Source organism: Talpa occidentalis, unplaced genomic scaffold (assembly GCF_014898055.3).
Source record: "Talpa occidentalis isolate TD23 unplaced genomic scaffold, MPIMG_talOcc4v2.1 talOcc4.2, whole genome shotgun sequence".
NCBI lineage: Eukaryota > Metazoa > Chordata > Mammalia > Eulipotyphla > Talpidae > Talpa > Talpa occidentalis.
In genome coordinates this window covers 108,146,840-108,161,589 of record NW_023602073.1, presented here as the reverse complement: position 1 = coordinate 108,161,589, position 14,750 = coordinate 108,146,840, and the positions used below count along the sequence as shown (strand labels likewise).

Sequence of the window (14,750 nt, the reverse complement as noted above, 5' to 3'; positions counted from 1 at the left end):
TGCTTTGGAAATCAAATAGAGCCCTTACCCCCAGGCCTCGCCCACTCAAGTCCATTCTCCAGTGAGTAAACAATGACACAAATAACTGTTACCTTGGAAACTGCTGTGAAGAAGCATAGGGGGCTGGAAAATAGATGTGAACTCTCAGCAGGCCTGAGCGTGGAGCGAGTGGACACTCCTAGACTCAACACATCCTTAACTTCCCCTCCATACCCACCACACAACTCAACTCTTTGTAGGTCCTTTGGTGATTCAAGGCAGAGATTATCAGTGCCTAAAGATCAGAAGAGGAAAGACCCCACCAAGCCACATAGTCAGTGGTTTCCCACATCTAAGCATTAGCTCAGGACTCATAAGCGCTTGGCAGACAGCAAAAAAAGTCAGGGTGAGGGCGGAGCCCACCTCTCCAGGCTTTGTGCAAGACATTTGACTGCAATGCCTTCCTGTGGATTGTACCCAATACTATAGAGATGATTTTACTCAGTAGGAAGTAGGATACTTTGAGGGAAAACACATTAAAAAATATTTTAGATCTTCCAGCATGACCCAGCATGTTCCCCACCACCCCAGGTGCACTGAAAGGGAAATGATGACTGCTCCCCTGTGCGTGGCTCAGACACCACCCAGAAGGTGCTCCGACAGTGGGCATAGCACCAGGGCATGGGTGCTGCCCGCCAGTCATGGTGTCCCGCCCTGGCGTTGTCAGCCAAGGAGCAAGTGAAGCAGGAACCAAGGTGACACCATCACCCATGGAGACACAGTGTTATGTCATCCAAGTTCACGAGGAGTTTCTGTGGAACCAGAATGAGTGAGTTTCTTCCCCGCTGCTGTGAGGTGTTTCAGGAGTTGAAGTGAGAACGATCTTACGAAATAACTTGTGTTTTCTTCTTCATGCTGGACTCATCAGGCCACACTGCACTTTTTAAAGAGAAGCCCTCAGGCTACTTTCAGAACAAAATCATCTGGGGATTCCTGTGCCTTGCCCCAAATCTTCCAAACCAGGTCAGGCGTGAGACCCAGAAACCTGCACTCTGCTTGAGCAGCCCAGGGGATTCTTTTGCAAACTCACTTACCTTTGAGGACTGCCACGAGACTGACAAGCCTGGAGCTCCCTCCCCTCCCCAATTCCTACCATGTATTTCTCTCCATATCAGTCTTAACTTCCATCTGCCACTGGAGATGGCATTCTGCCCACCTATTCCCCAAAGCTGATTGTCTGCAGCATCACCGCCCACCCGGCCATTACAACTCAGCTTCCTAGAGTTAGTGTTTGCTGGCAGTGAGTCCCCACTGCGGGGACTCCCCTCTAGTGTGGACTGAGAGGGGGAGAGAAGGGGGTAGAGGCACCATGGTGAGAGAGACTCAGCTATAGCATGGTTCTCAGTTTAAAAGCCACATTCTTGGGTTATAAACCAAAACTGGGGCCTCCCCGGTGGCTCAGCGGGTTGAGCACAGCGCTGTGAAGCTGTCCGCAGCCTCTGCAGTGCCAGTTCGATCCCCGCCGACCACGGAGCAACCCACGTGGCGCGGCAGAACTCTCCTGTCTCGCCTGCTGCTCCCCTCAGCAGTGTATTTCAGTCGGTCTGCCTGTTCTGCTCCCCACTCTGTCTCTAGTGAATCCTCTCACCCTCCTGTATATCTGGCCTGTACCCCGGTTCTTGCATAAATAAATCAATCTTTAAAAAAAATTAAAAAAAAAAAAACTGATGTTGTCTTTATTATATCCTAATTAGGAAACAACACATTTTTATTGGAAAAGGAAAAGGCCAACTTGAAAGATCCAGAAAAGAAGGAAGAAAACACAAATACCACAAACTCACACTGTAGATATAATAAATACGAATCCACTTCCCGGACAATCTTTTTCCTTCTCATATATTTGTGACCATTGTGTTCTGAGCCACAAAATGACCACAGTTCTTTTAACATTAAAATTAATAAGATTCGAGTCTCCTCCGGGACAGACAGAAAAGGACAGACAGAAAAGGCTGTCTGTCCTTTTCTATGAGTCTGGTGTGTCCTATGATAACTTTAAGAACTGAAGGGCTTACCTGATTCAACACTATTGTTCGGTTATGTTACTTGATGTAAAGATGTTGTTTTTCTACTTGAACACTGTTTTGACTTTATTTTTTAGAGCACTTAAAGGCTCCCAGCAAAGTTGGCAGAAAGAACACTGTGTTCCCTGTAGAACACAGTGCCCCCGGCATACACAGTCTCTCCACTCTCAACAGGCAGCCCAGAGTGTGGCACATTTGTTTCAACTGCTGAACCTAAGCAATCACTAGGTTATACATCACTAGCAATCAAAGTCCATAGCTTACAATGCAGTGCAGTCTTGATGTTGTACATTCTGTGACTTTGGACAAATGTATAATGACAAGTATCTATCATTACACTATCATACAAAATACAGAATAATTTCCCTCCTCTAAAAATCCCCTTTGTTCCACCTACTCATCCCTCCAACCCTAACTCCTGGCAGCCACTGATTTTTTTTTTCACTGTCTCTATAGGTTTGCCCTATCCAGATTGTTAGATTGTTGGCAACATACATTATGTAGCCTTTTCAGATTGACTTCTCTCACTTAGTAATAAGGATTTAAGGTTCTTCTCTGTCTTTTTGGGGTTTGAAACCATCCATTATTGCTGAAACCATCCATTGTCAGGCAGCGCCACTGTTTGTTCATCTAATCACCTGTAGAGCTGTTGAGCTGTGTTGTTGCTGCCTGTGGGCCTCTTGATTTTAAAAGGCAACCTCTACCCACTTGCCAGAAGAAGAGCTCAAATGTGCCCATTTAGGCTGGAGGATTTTGAAACACCCCTCTGGGAAGACAGTTACTCTATATCAAAATGAAATATCATCAGTGATACAGCTGTGCCCCCAGATATTCTCTCTCTCTCTCTCTCTCTCTCTCACACACACACACACACACACACACACACACACACAAATAAACATCTATTGTCCCTTCTCCCAGGAGTACTGATCCCAGCTACAGCTTCTATCCAGACCCATTCTCTCCAAAGCAAAACAAACCCAAGTCTAGGTTACCTGTTCTCCCTCATGGTCAGTTCTCACAGCCAGAATTAGCATAAACATGGGCATTGTTCTTGAAATTGTCCAACTGACCACAGGCAGGTCTACACTGGTTCATCAGAGATGTTTTTCTAACAATCCTTTTGGCATTCTGACAGTGTACCCACTGCCTGCCACAGGGAACCCCAGAACATATGGAAAGGGACCACTTTGTCAAGCCTGGGGTGGGGGGAGTCACGCTAACCCCTTTTCACAGAACATAAGTGTTAAGGACCCCTGAAATGATTCTTCCCGAGGTGGTGGATGGTCGTCTCAGCTGCTCAAAATATATGTGACTGGCAACTTTTGAATGCTGTCTTAATTTAAAAGTATTTTTGAAAGGTGTAGATTTAAACTTTTTAAACGATGTAAGTCGATTTACTGTGATGATCATTTTGGGGAAAATGACAAAAGGGCCTTCTACCTTATCCTGACTATCACTCCCAAATCTTGATCATTGGTACTAAAAATGTTTCAATGATAAACTTTTTCCAAGCAACCTCTTCAAGGAAATACTACCCGGTCTGACTCTGGACAGTGCTATGAATTTGACTTACTTCACTCGTCATATTCTATTCCTTTTCTCCATTTCAGGAAGGACCCTGTCTACCCCGAGGGTCCAGGGATATTAGGCTTTTCATCCCAAGTCTTCTATTCTAGAAAAAAATCATCTGCTAAAAACCAATTTCCTCTGATAAAACTATTAACAAGATTTTAGGAATTTCAGTAATGCTCTTCAGCAGAATTGGTTTTTTTTTTTTTTTTACATCATTTTTCATTTTTGTACAATGTATGCATTTTCATCTTGGTTATAGTCCCTGTAAAATTCCCACCACCCTTGTTTTGATCCTACTCCCTTCTCCCCCCCTGTAATATGTCTCTGGTTTATAGTTGCCTGTTGATTTTGATTTTTACTTTATTATAATTATTTTTTCCCTGTAGAAGTGTTTTTATTTTAAGAGGGAGGGAGGGGGGGGGGAGAGAGAGAGAGAGAGAGAGAGACCAAGACTCAATCACTGAGAATGGCCTGCATCATCATCACTGGGTAAAAAGCCTTTGACATCCCTCCAATTACACCTTGTGGTTGGATGCCTGATTGCTTTGCTCTGCTAGAGGCTAGCCTCAAATATTTCTAGCTTGCTGGAAAATTCAAATAGAACTATGTGGGCACACTATGGTACACTGTGTAAGTCTGATAAAACAACGATAATGGTTGGAGCTGGAAGCTGGATACGTGGAGATTCATTGCACTGTTGTCTCTGCTCTTGCAGATGGCTAAAAATTTCCATACTAGAGAGTTCAAAAATGATCTTTAGCTAAAGACTGGGGTGGTAATTATTTTGAACTTTTGAATGTGTGTAGAGTGGAAAAGTGAATAAAAAGATTTTGTTGAGTTTGAAATATATCAATTCACTTCATAACTCGCAGGTTCATTTTGAACATGGGGAATTAAATTAAATCATTGCACAAAAAGCATGCCACAAATCTAGTTCCTTTCTCTTTGGTGAAATAATACATTTATAATATAGTCAGTACAATATCATTATGCAAAATAGGGAAGGATATTTGTGCACAGCCTAGGTAGGCCCTCCAAACAGATTACCAGACTTTTCACGTTGCAGAATAACCACAGTCCAGGCTGACCTCAGCTCATGTTGGAATCATTCATGAAACCTGTATTAGTATAAATGTGGAGTTTCCTGGAATAGTCACATATGCTTTAGAAACTACTGAAGCTAACTATGGTTAATTACTGTAACATAATCTTAGAGCCTGACACTGGATTATATAAATTTATGGTTGTGAGAAATTAATTTATGGAGAGTGGGCAAAATGAGTGAAGGGGGCTGAAAGGTATACTTCCAGTTATAAAATAAATAAGTCCTGAGGATGTAAAGTACAGCCTGGTGACTACAGTCAACAATACCATATTGTATATTTGAGAGTCACTAAAAGAGTAAATCTTAAAAGTTCTTAGCACAAGAGGAGAAAATTGTAATTGTGTGTGGTGATGGGTGTTAATTAGACTTGTGTGGAGATCATTTTGCAATATATACAAATATCAAATCATTAAGTTGTACCTTGAAATGCATATAATGTTTAAATGTCAATTATCTCAATAAGAAACAAAAAAAGAAACTAGTTTGATTGTGACAGTTCATCTTATCTCCAGAATATCTTGGATGTGAATATACAAAGTAAAACTTTGTCTTCCAGAAATCTTGGGGAATGAGTCATTCTTGCTACCTTGCTGTTACTGACCTCTCTTTCCGGCAATAAAATTTAACCATTTGTATAGGAATTCCTTGAAAAAGTTGTGAACTTCTTCATTATGTTTAGTTGGTCATGGTTGGTCCTTGTCTCGATGACGTAAGGGCTGATGATGAATAGTTACTAGACTTCTCCATGTCAGCTACAAACAGCGCTCTGGGATCCTCCACTAGGTGGTCTTTACGCCTTTGTAAAGCTCTTCTGTCTGTTCAGCTAGCAACTGCTCTGCTCCCCACTCCAGGGTGCAGTTTCCAGCATCTTTCCTCTGGCTGTATCTTCTGATTTCTTGTCTCTAATCTTGCATGGATTTGAAAGAAGTTCCCTTCCCCTGTTAGAATGCTATAGAAGGTAGGAGTAAATAGAAACTAAGTAATTCTGCATGAGGCACTCAACCAACAAGCCAGACGCTGGGTTTTAGCTCTGAACTATTTTGAAACCATTTCTGGTGGGTCAGACACAGGTCAGTGTTCTGGATGGATAAGGTCTTACCATCAAAATAACTTACATGAATTTGCTCAATGTAACATTTATGTGTAACATTTTGTGCTCCCTATTGCTTTTCTTCCCTTTATCAACATTTGAGTGATTTTCATACCAGACTTCATCACAGTAGACAATGGCCAGGCTCAAAGATGTTGACTGATTGAAAGGTGTTAATATCAATGGATATAAATTACATTAGATGAGTTCTTTTTAAATTTCAGGGGTGTGTGTGTGTGTGTGTGTGTGTGTGTGTAAGTAAGAAAAAGAGAGAGAGAGAGAGAGAGAAATTGGTTCAGGTGATTGGGCAGCAGGTGGGAGTACTAAGAGCCAGACCATCTCTTGGGAAAAGTGGGGCAAGGAGGAGGTGGCTGCTGAATTTTATTGAGTTGGAATTTGTAAAGCATTTGGTGAACATTAACTCTTATTTTGAGGCAGAGGGGAAATAAGCCAGGACTGAAGGTTCTTTCCAATTGGAATAAGAGCAAATATCCCCCTCACCCACTTTCCCCATTCTTTTTCTGCCTGCTTCAGGGCAAGAAAAAAAAAAAAGTAAGATGGGGATAGTCAAAATGGAGAAGTGAAGAAGCCATGGGCTTGGTGACTATTTGTAAAATGCCTAAATCAGAGCTGTAATGTATATACTGACAGCAACTCAAGGACCTGCTGCTATCTGGCAAATGAAAGTGAGAAGAGCCCCAAGGGCGAGTGAGAGGTGAGTGCAAGCAGCCATAGGGACAGAATCGACAAGGAATGCACTGCAAAGGTGACCTGTGTGGCAGAAAGAACACATCGCCCCTTCTGGGATACATTCCTAATGTAGCCAGGGAAGTCCTTAAGAGAGGGAGTAGGAAAAGAAAGTCATCCCCATCAGGCCAGAGACAAGGAGCCCCTGGGGGAGCCTTGAGTTCAGCAGACTTTTTTGGTAGTTTTATTATCTCATGAAACACAAACTCATCTCCAAGGAAGTGCGGTCTTAAGTTGTTAATTAAACACCAATTCAGTAAATGAAAGGACAGAATCTGTCAATGTAGTATAATTAATTGAATGGAACAGCTCCCCCCTCCCCGTGCCCCATCTGTTGTTGGGTCATTTCCAAAGGCAGACAACAAAACCTTTGAAACTGAAATGCAGAATGAAGATTCGCTTAGGTGTTGACACTTTTTACTTATCCAAACACAGGGATATAGGGTAGAACTTTCAGAACTTTTAACAAAATTCAAACAATAATCCAAAGAATCAAGAAGTAAGAAGGTCCCTTTCTTCTAAACAGGAATGAGGAGGCCTTCTTCCTGCTGCTAAGCTTCCGGTTTGTCGAACATGAAAAAACAAGATGGTTGGTGGTTTTCATTGTAAACATTCAGCTACAAACAAATACCTAGATTTGTTAAGCAGTTGGATGAGGAGGATGATCCATTTTGACTCATGCTGCCTAGGTGGCGGAAGTTCCACTGAAAATAGCAGGAGGAATTAGATGAGACTAAATTAACTTAGGTGTCTGTGGAAATGGGTGGGAAGAAGCAGTGATTCATTGCCAGGATGAAGATAAGCTGGTTCTTATCCTTATAGACTCCAAGTCCAGAGTCTATTTTCTGAAGTCATTATAAAAGAGGAAATTCACTTTAGTAAATAGAAAGTAAAAGGCGTCAGTGCTACAGAGAAACAGTGAGATACGTGCCAGGGAGGCCAGTGAGCTCTGGTGTGCGTAGACTTAACTTTACCCCACATAGGCAGGAGGAGGGCTCACACAAATAGCGAAAAGAGAAATGGTGTCAAACTGAGAGAGATTGTTGGCCCTTGTGACATTTTTAAAAGTTAGTAACATTACTGAGCTTTTATTATTATTATTATTTTTTTTGCCACAGAAAAAGGAACAGAGTTGCTCATTTTCCTTACTGCTTTACTCCTATTTACTTTGGTTCCCAGAAGTGAGACTATAGGAGGTCTTACATAACCTATCACTGATAAAAGGTCTTACATAACCTATCACTGATAAAAATTGATAGAGGATACATTTTGGGTGGGGATTTAAGATGCTGAAGCTTCTGGACTGTGTTTGATCCAGGGTAGGGTAGGGATTGGGTGTCTTAAAGAGTTCCTGTCCTGGCTGTTTTCTGGGAGGCCCGTGTGATCACCCACCTTCTTGGTGTCCCCACTTCCACCCCAAAGCCTGAATTATCAGCCTGAGCTTAGGAAAGACTGGAGTCTGCTTTGTTGCCCTTACAGTGTTCAGTGACTTTTGGAGGAATAGTTGTGCTTTTATTTCCCTTCCTGAAAATCCAAAGGGACCTTGACTATGCACAATGTTGGAAAATGGGCACAGGACTCTGACTAGGCGACTGAGGGCAGAGTCCCAACTTTATGTCTGATGTCTGATGTGTTCATGGGCAGGACATTCTTCCCAGGACTGACTGTCAGATCAAGTCAGGGAAAACCTGCAGAGTCCCTCCTACCTCTGGGATTCTACTAGTCTATGAAGTGTTACCATCAACAGTGACAAAGGTCTGACTGCAATATCCTCTGGAATGTGCCAGGAAGAACTTAGAACCACAGGGAGGCAAGAGGACATTGTCCTCCCTGTGACAGGAACAGGCTGCCAGTTCCCTCTGTCTAGGGACAGAGGATGACCCGCGAGCATGGCAGAGTCAGCAGAGATTCTCAGGGATGGAGGACTCTTCTGCTCACAGCACCTCTGACTTGCTCTCCTGTGTCCCCCAAGTCCCCTCCTTCAACATTGCCCCATATGCTTTTTTTTTTAATTTTGGGTTTATTTTTGATTTATTTATTTTTATTTTTTTATAGATTTATCTATTTATACAAGCACTGGGGTACAGGCCAGAGGTGCGAGAGGGTGAGGATTCACCAGAGACAGAGCAAGGAACAGAACAGGCAGACGGACCGAAATACACTGCTGAGGGGAGCAGCAGGAGAGACAGGAGAGGTCTACCGCGCCATGTGGGTATCTCCCTGGCCGGCCAGGAATTGAACCGGCACTGTGGAGGCTGCAGATAGCCCCACAGCACTGTGCTCAACCCTCTGCGCCACCGGGGAGGCCCCTGTCCCGTATGCTTTTGACAACCCAGTAGAAACGGTAACCTAAAATTCCAGGTCATAAAGTATAAGATTATTGAAATCCCCTTTTCTGTCCTGGCTCCATGTCAGAAGCATCAGATTGAAACTAACTTGAAGGGGACAGAGCAGATAACATCTCCTTCTAGTAGAACTACTTCAAAAACTTTCACAGAGAATTCACTCCATTATTCAGTCTCTTATAAAAAGAGTTCTCTATTTGTTCCTCACTAAATCCTTGCCAGTCCTCAGTGAGAGCTGACCAGAGGATTAGGGCATATTTAAATTTTAATTTTATTTAAAAATTAATAATATAGGTACCTGGTACTAAATTCAAATGAGACAAGAGGATATTAAAGCTAAAGTAAGTCTTCCACCCCATACCCTAGCCTTCCACCTCATCCTGAGAAGTATCCACTTTTCCCCCGGTTTCTCTTTAAGACTTTATGTTAGATATTCCTACATTTTTCTTTTCATAAAAGGTGCAGCACAATGGGTCCTCCTCAGCGGTCTAGGTTTTAATTCTCAGCGCTACCACTGTTACAGCCTGAGTTTGATCCCTGGGCAGGGAGCTAACCCACAGATGATACAGCAGACCTCTCCTGTCTCACCTGCTAATCCCCTCAGCAGTCTATTTCAGTAAATCCACCTGTTCTGCTACCCCCTCTGTCTCTGGTGAATCCTCTCACCCTCCTGTACCTTTGGCCTACACCCCAGATCTTCTAAGCAAAAATAAATTTAAATAAAAAAAGAGGGCCTCCCTGGTGGCTCAGGGGTTAGAGGCAGCACTATCAAGCTGTTACCAGCCACTGCAGCATGAGTTCTATCCCAGCCCGGCCAAGGAGGAACCCACATGGCACAACAGGCCTCTCCTGCCTCTCCTGCTGCTCCCCTCAGCAGTGTATTTCAGTGGATCTGCTTGCTCTGCTTCCTGCTCTTTCTGGTGAGTCGTCTCACCACCCCCCCCACCTCTGGTCTGCACCCCAATTCTTGTATGCATAAATAAATAAATCTTTAAAAAATAGATAAATAAAATTAAAAAGGTATATAATGCATATAAAATACGCCTGCTCTTTTCTCCTAAAGCTGAATCTTGGTACTTTAGTACATGTAGGGCTGCCTCATTCTTTTTCAATAGCTGCATAGTATTCCATTGTATTGACCATAATCTATGTAACCAGTCTTTTACTAATGGACATTTAAACATTTCCAAAAATGTTGTTAAAGCAAACAGGCTGCAAATACAATTTTGCAAATTGTAAACACAAAATTGTTTTATTGGAAATTATTATGTATGGCCTTGTGTTATTCATTTTACTTTTGTGCTAATATATGTTCTCTCAATTAGATTGCAAATGCTTAACAAACAGGAGGGACACTCTAAAGAAACAAAGTGCAGCATTATGTACATAGTTTAGGTTTCGTAAATATTGGATAAGTGGATTTCTCTTCTCTAGAGATGCGAAAATTGTGATTGAACAGTTAAATCACTTGCCTAAAATCACATAGAACCAGCCAGTCACAGAAACACCATAAACAAAATAAAATAGATGAAAATAAAAACAGATATTTAGAATATGTTTCCAAAGTAAAATGTTTTTCCAAATTTACATGCACACTCAGATAAAATCACTTCATTGAATAGCTCTGCAAGGCAAGTAAACAACCCCTCTGGAATAATTGGTCAACAGGCAGTCATGTCCACCTATAGAATTCCATTTGCTAAATGTTGACTCCACTTTAGAAAATGGTGTCCCAGTGACCTGGAAAAGTTAGGCATTGCCCAAAGTGCCTGACTGGTCAGTGGGGAGACATTTCCTCAAATGAGAAAACTTACTTGATCCCAGGGATGATTTAAAAAAAAAAAATGAAGAGAGAGACACAGAGAGAAAGAGACAGAAACAGAGACAGAGAGAAGAAAGAAAAGAACAAAAAGAAGAAGAAACCAGGAGGAGGAAAAATAATCTCTAGCTCCGTGACAGCTCTGAAATCAGAAAAAAGAGGGAATGAGTAGTGACTTTAATTGTCCTACATTAGCTGTCATAAGTGACACATGAAGAGAATGCCCCTTTGTTAACAAACAAGAAGGCTGTTGTTATCATGATGTTTAATGAGCATCATTATAACCTAGTAATATGAAATGTGTGGTCTGATTGGTTGATCTCAAAACAATTATGTCGACATTTCATAGCTTAAAGATCAGACAGCTTTGAAGTTTCACAACTTATCCCTTAAAAACAAAAAATTGTTTTTCACACAAGTAACTTTTATATTAATCTTTATGAAACTTCGAGATATCCAAGATCCACTCCTTATTTCAGGTGACTCTTGTATTGACACTGATGTTTCTGAAGAGTAAATTTCCTTTAATATCCAATTAGGAAGAGTACTGGGTTGCTTATTTTCTTTGCTCTTTCTCTCTTTTCTCTTTAGTGATCTGAAAGAGCAGACCCATTGGGCCTAGGAAGAATATCCTGACTCACCCATATTCTCACCCCAACCAATAAAAGCTTGTCATCAGGTTTGTGGGTTGGAAGACAACAAGCAAACTCTACAACACCAGGGAATAGGAAGTGCGGATGCCACACGGTGCTGAAATGCAAGAATAATTTAAGTAGCATAATTATCTAAGGTGGCAGTTTGATGAAGGGATGGAAGTTGACACTCCTAAGCTTGAGTAAATTGCCCTGGAATCTGAGAGGTTACAAATGATCTACATTTCAAGTTCCTGCCTCACCCCAAAGGGCTGGCAGCACCTTCAAAACAAGACCCACCTGGGCACCTGCAGCCCTGACCCACAGGGCAGAGAGCCACGTTGCTGAGTCATCAATACCTCCTAAAGCTGAGCCAAGAACTACAGGGCAACACCACCCTGTTTTCCTTTGCTAACCCGACAAAAACACCATGCTGGGCAGAGTGGCTAGTAGGGAGCACCACCAACTGATGCTTTAACCAGAACTCTTAATGTTAATACAGCCTTATAAAAATGAGCAACAAGCTTTTGTATTTATTAATTTGGAGAAATGGACAGAAGCGGTCATCTGGTTTACCTGCTGCATTTTACAGATGTGGAAATAGATCTAGAGCTGTTACTCCTCTTACTAAAGTCACCCAGCCAGTCAAACCAGGAATAAACTCAGGTCTCTTGATGACCTGTCCCCCAACTGACACCCAGGAGTGCTCTTCCCATTTCATGACACCAAACCCCCACCCCCAACTAGTGCTATTGTTCTGGGAGTGCATTCTTTTGAAATAAAATAATAACTTGACGTGATTTTATGAATCCTTACCAGATGCTTAGATGGTTGAAGGCAAAACTTAGGCCATCTCAGCATGGAATGTTTTATATAATGCTTGAAAAAAGAAAGCATTGTTTATGATCTTATCTAAAAATCCACAGAAGATCTATATACAATAGAAGTGACACTGTAGTCTGATTTAAGGAATCTATCACCTAAATTATCACTGATTTATAACAATTTAAATTTTTAAATTTTCTTTGCAGGTACAGCCAGATTTAACATTGTATTTTGTTGATATTTGGTTCCAACACTGCCTCATGGGGGCTAGTTTAAATATAGCAAGTAGAAAATGGAATTCTCTAGGTTTCCAAACCCAAATGTAATCAGTATGTACCCTGTTCATTCGTCCTTATATAATCTTTTGAGCCAAAGGCAAATTATTCGCCAAAGATACCCAAAACACCTATAAAATTAAAAATGACAGGTACTCACATTTTTAATTCTTTTTGATCCATCTGAAAGCAGATATTAATAAAACTGATTTATTTAAAAGAGATCTATAAAACCAGTCAATTAGTTTCCTGTCTCAGTAGGCAAGTAACCCTTTGAGGCCAGGATCTAGATCTTATTCATACCTGATCCTTCCCACAGACTGGCCCAATATTTGAAGTATAATAGACAGGCAATAAATGTTCACTGAGTGAAAAAATTAGTAAATGCATGAGTAAGAATGCTGGATTTATCTTTCACTATTAGGATGAAAAATCCACAATTTGAGAAAAAAAAATCCCAACTTAACTGATGAAAGATTTGAAAGTAAGAGAAACAGTAGAGAGAAATTTCTAAGTTATTTTTCTTGGGGAGGAGGAGGTAAATTAGTCAGAAGAACTCTAGACTATGTGAATTACATTTAGTGAATCCTCAACCAACTCTCTGATTTTGTGGCTAGCACATAATAAAGTGGAGGTTCCAGAATGTGTTTATGATTATATCTTCTTTTTAAGAAATCTGTGTATTTCGTGGGCTAAGGATGCTATGCTTAGGGAGAGACATTAGGGGTCACAGTTTAGGAATACTCATGTCAAAGTCACTAGTTGGGTGACATTAGACAAGTTATTTAAGAACAGTTACTGTTTGTGGAGTACTTTCTATATACACTGTGTTAATTAAGGTTTGTTTTTTTCCTGCATCATCTAATTTTTTTTTTTAAATCCCTCTGAGCCTCTGTTTCCTTGTATGTAAAATGAGGATAATAAAATATCTCCAAGGGTATTTATAAGGATAAAATGAAACAATGACTGTGACAGATCAGAATAACTTATATAATATATATCAAATACAGGGCATTCTTTTCATAATTATTATTGTATTACAAAAATACCAAAATCAGTCTTAAAGTTACATGTTTACTTTCTATTTCTTCTACTGGAACAACGCCATTTGAAATGAATACTATAGAGAAAAAAACAGACATGACTCATGAATCATATGTTCTTTGGAACCTTAATCTGTTCTTCTCTTCATTTATCTCATGAAGGAAATGAACCAAAGAAGGAAAAAGTCAAGACAAGAGTGAGAGAAGATGAAAAGTTAGCCCAGCTAATTTCTAGAAAGCTTATCTGCAAATAGTACAGTCAAACTGTTCGTCGTCTTTTTAAAGCATTTGTAAAACGACTGGAGTATGATTTGTAATGTATTCCCGTATTTTCCCCGAATTTTTCTTCTCTTCTGAGGCTAAGAAGTACATTATAAAAGCCTGGAAGTTAGTTCTGGGCGGGTGAAAATGCTCTATTGAAAAACAAGCCAACCTCATTCTGGGCCTCGAAGCTTGACAGTGTCATTTATGGAGTGACACAGTCACGCTGTAAATGACCAGAGACATTCCATAGTTCATGACAGTTGTGTAATAACAACACTTCAAGGGTGGCTGCAGGCACGAGGCACACCACGCCCCCGCCCAGCGTGGTGAATGCGGCAGAACCACTCCCCCTGGAATGTGGCTGCTCTCTGAGCTCTGAGGCAGGCCTTCCTCTTCATCCCACCACCAGACCAGCCGCTGGGGGCGGGAACTGGACAGACTGGCGGGGTGACTCTATTTTCAGGGAATGACAAATTGATTGTGCTGATTGGGTGAGAGTACATACCTGCCTCCTGTTCAGGCTCTAAGGACAACCTGTAGGGAGGGTTTGTTGGGGAGTGTCTTGTATGAGGAAGTGTGGTAGAGTCACGAGAACACAAACAACCTGCTAGCAAAGATGTCTGTGACCCAGGCTTGATGAGAAAATTTCAACCCAGGGGCCTTCTCCTTTCCTCATGTTCCTACAATCAGCAAATTGCTGGAGAGGACATTCCATTCCACTGAGAGACAGGAGACAAGATGGCAGCTCTAAATTACATGTGCAATAGCCCAGGAGGCTTGTAAACATTTAAGGAGTTGATTGTTATTTTCATTCCTGACTGGTTTGGTGGTGCAAATAACAAGTCCATAAACTGCTGAAGCCCAGCTGGAGTGCTGAGGACAGGCATTTGTGGGCGGGATCCTACCCAAAGATGAATATTCATGGCAGCACAAATCTGAACTGCTCGCAAACAGGTCAGCTGGTCCGTGA

At 41.4% G+C, this 14,750-nt stretch overlaps 1 protein-coding gene across 2 annotated transcripts in view; it reads left to right on the top strand.

Annotated features, from left to right (window-relative positions):
• The window catches only part of ATG5 (autophagy related 5), a 207,343-nt gene that overhangs the window by 156,680 nt on the left and 35,913 nt on the right, over positions 1-14,750 (top strand). The window contains exon 8 of one of the 2 annotated variants that reach the window (XM_054699071.1): positions 11,333-12,181. The exons of the other annotated variant lie outside the window; for it this stretch is intronic. Coding sequence (XP_054555046.1) covers positions 11,333-11,340 — 8 coding nt within the window. The 3' untranslated portion in view covers positions 11,341-12,181. Of the gene's footprint in view, positions 1-11,332; positions 12,182-14,750 lie in introns of those variants that run through there. 2 annotated transcript variants of the gene reach the window in all.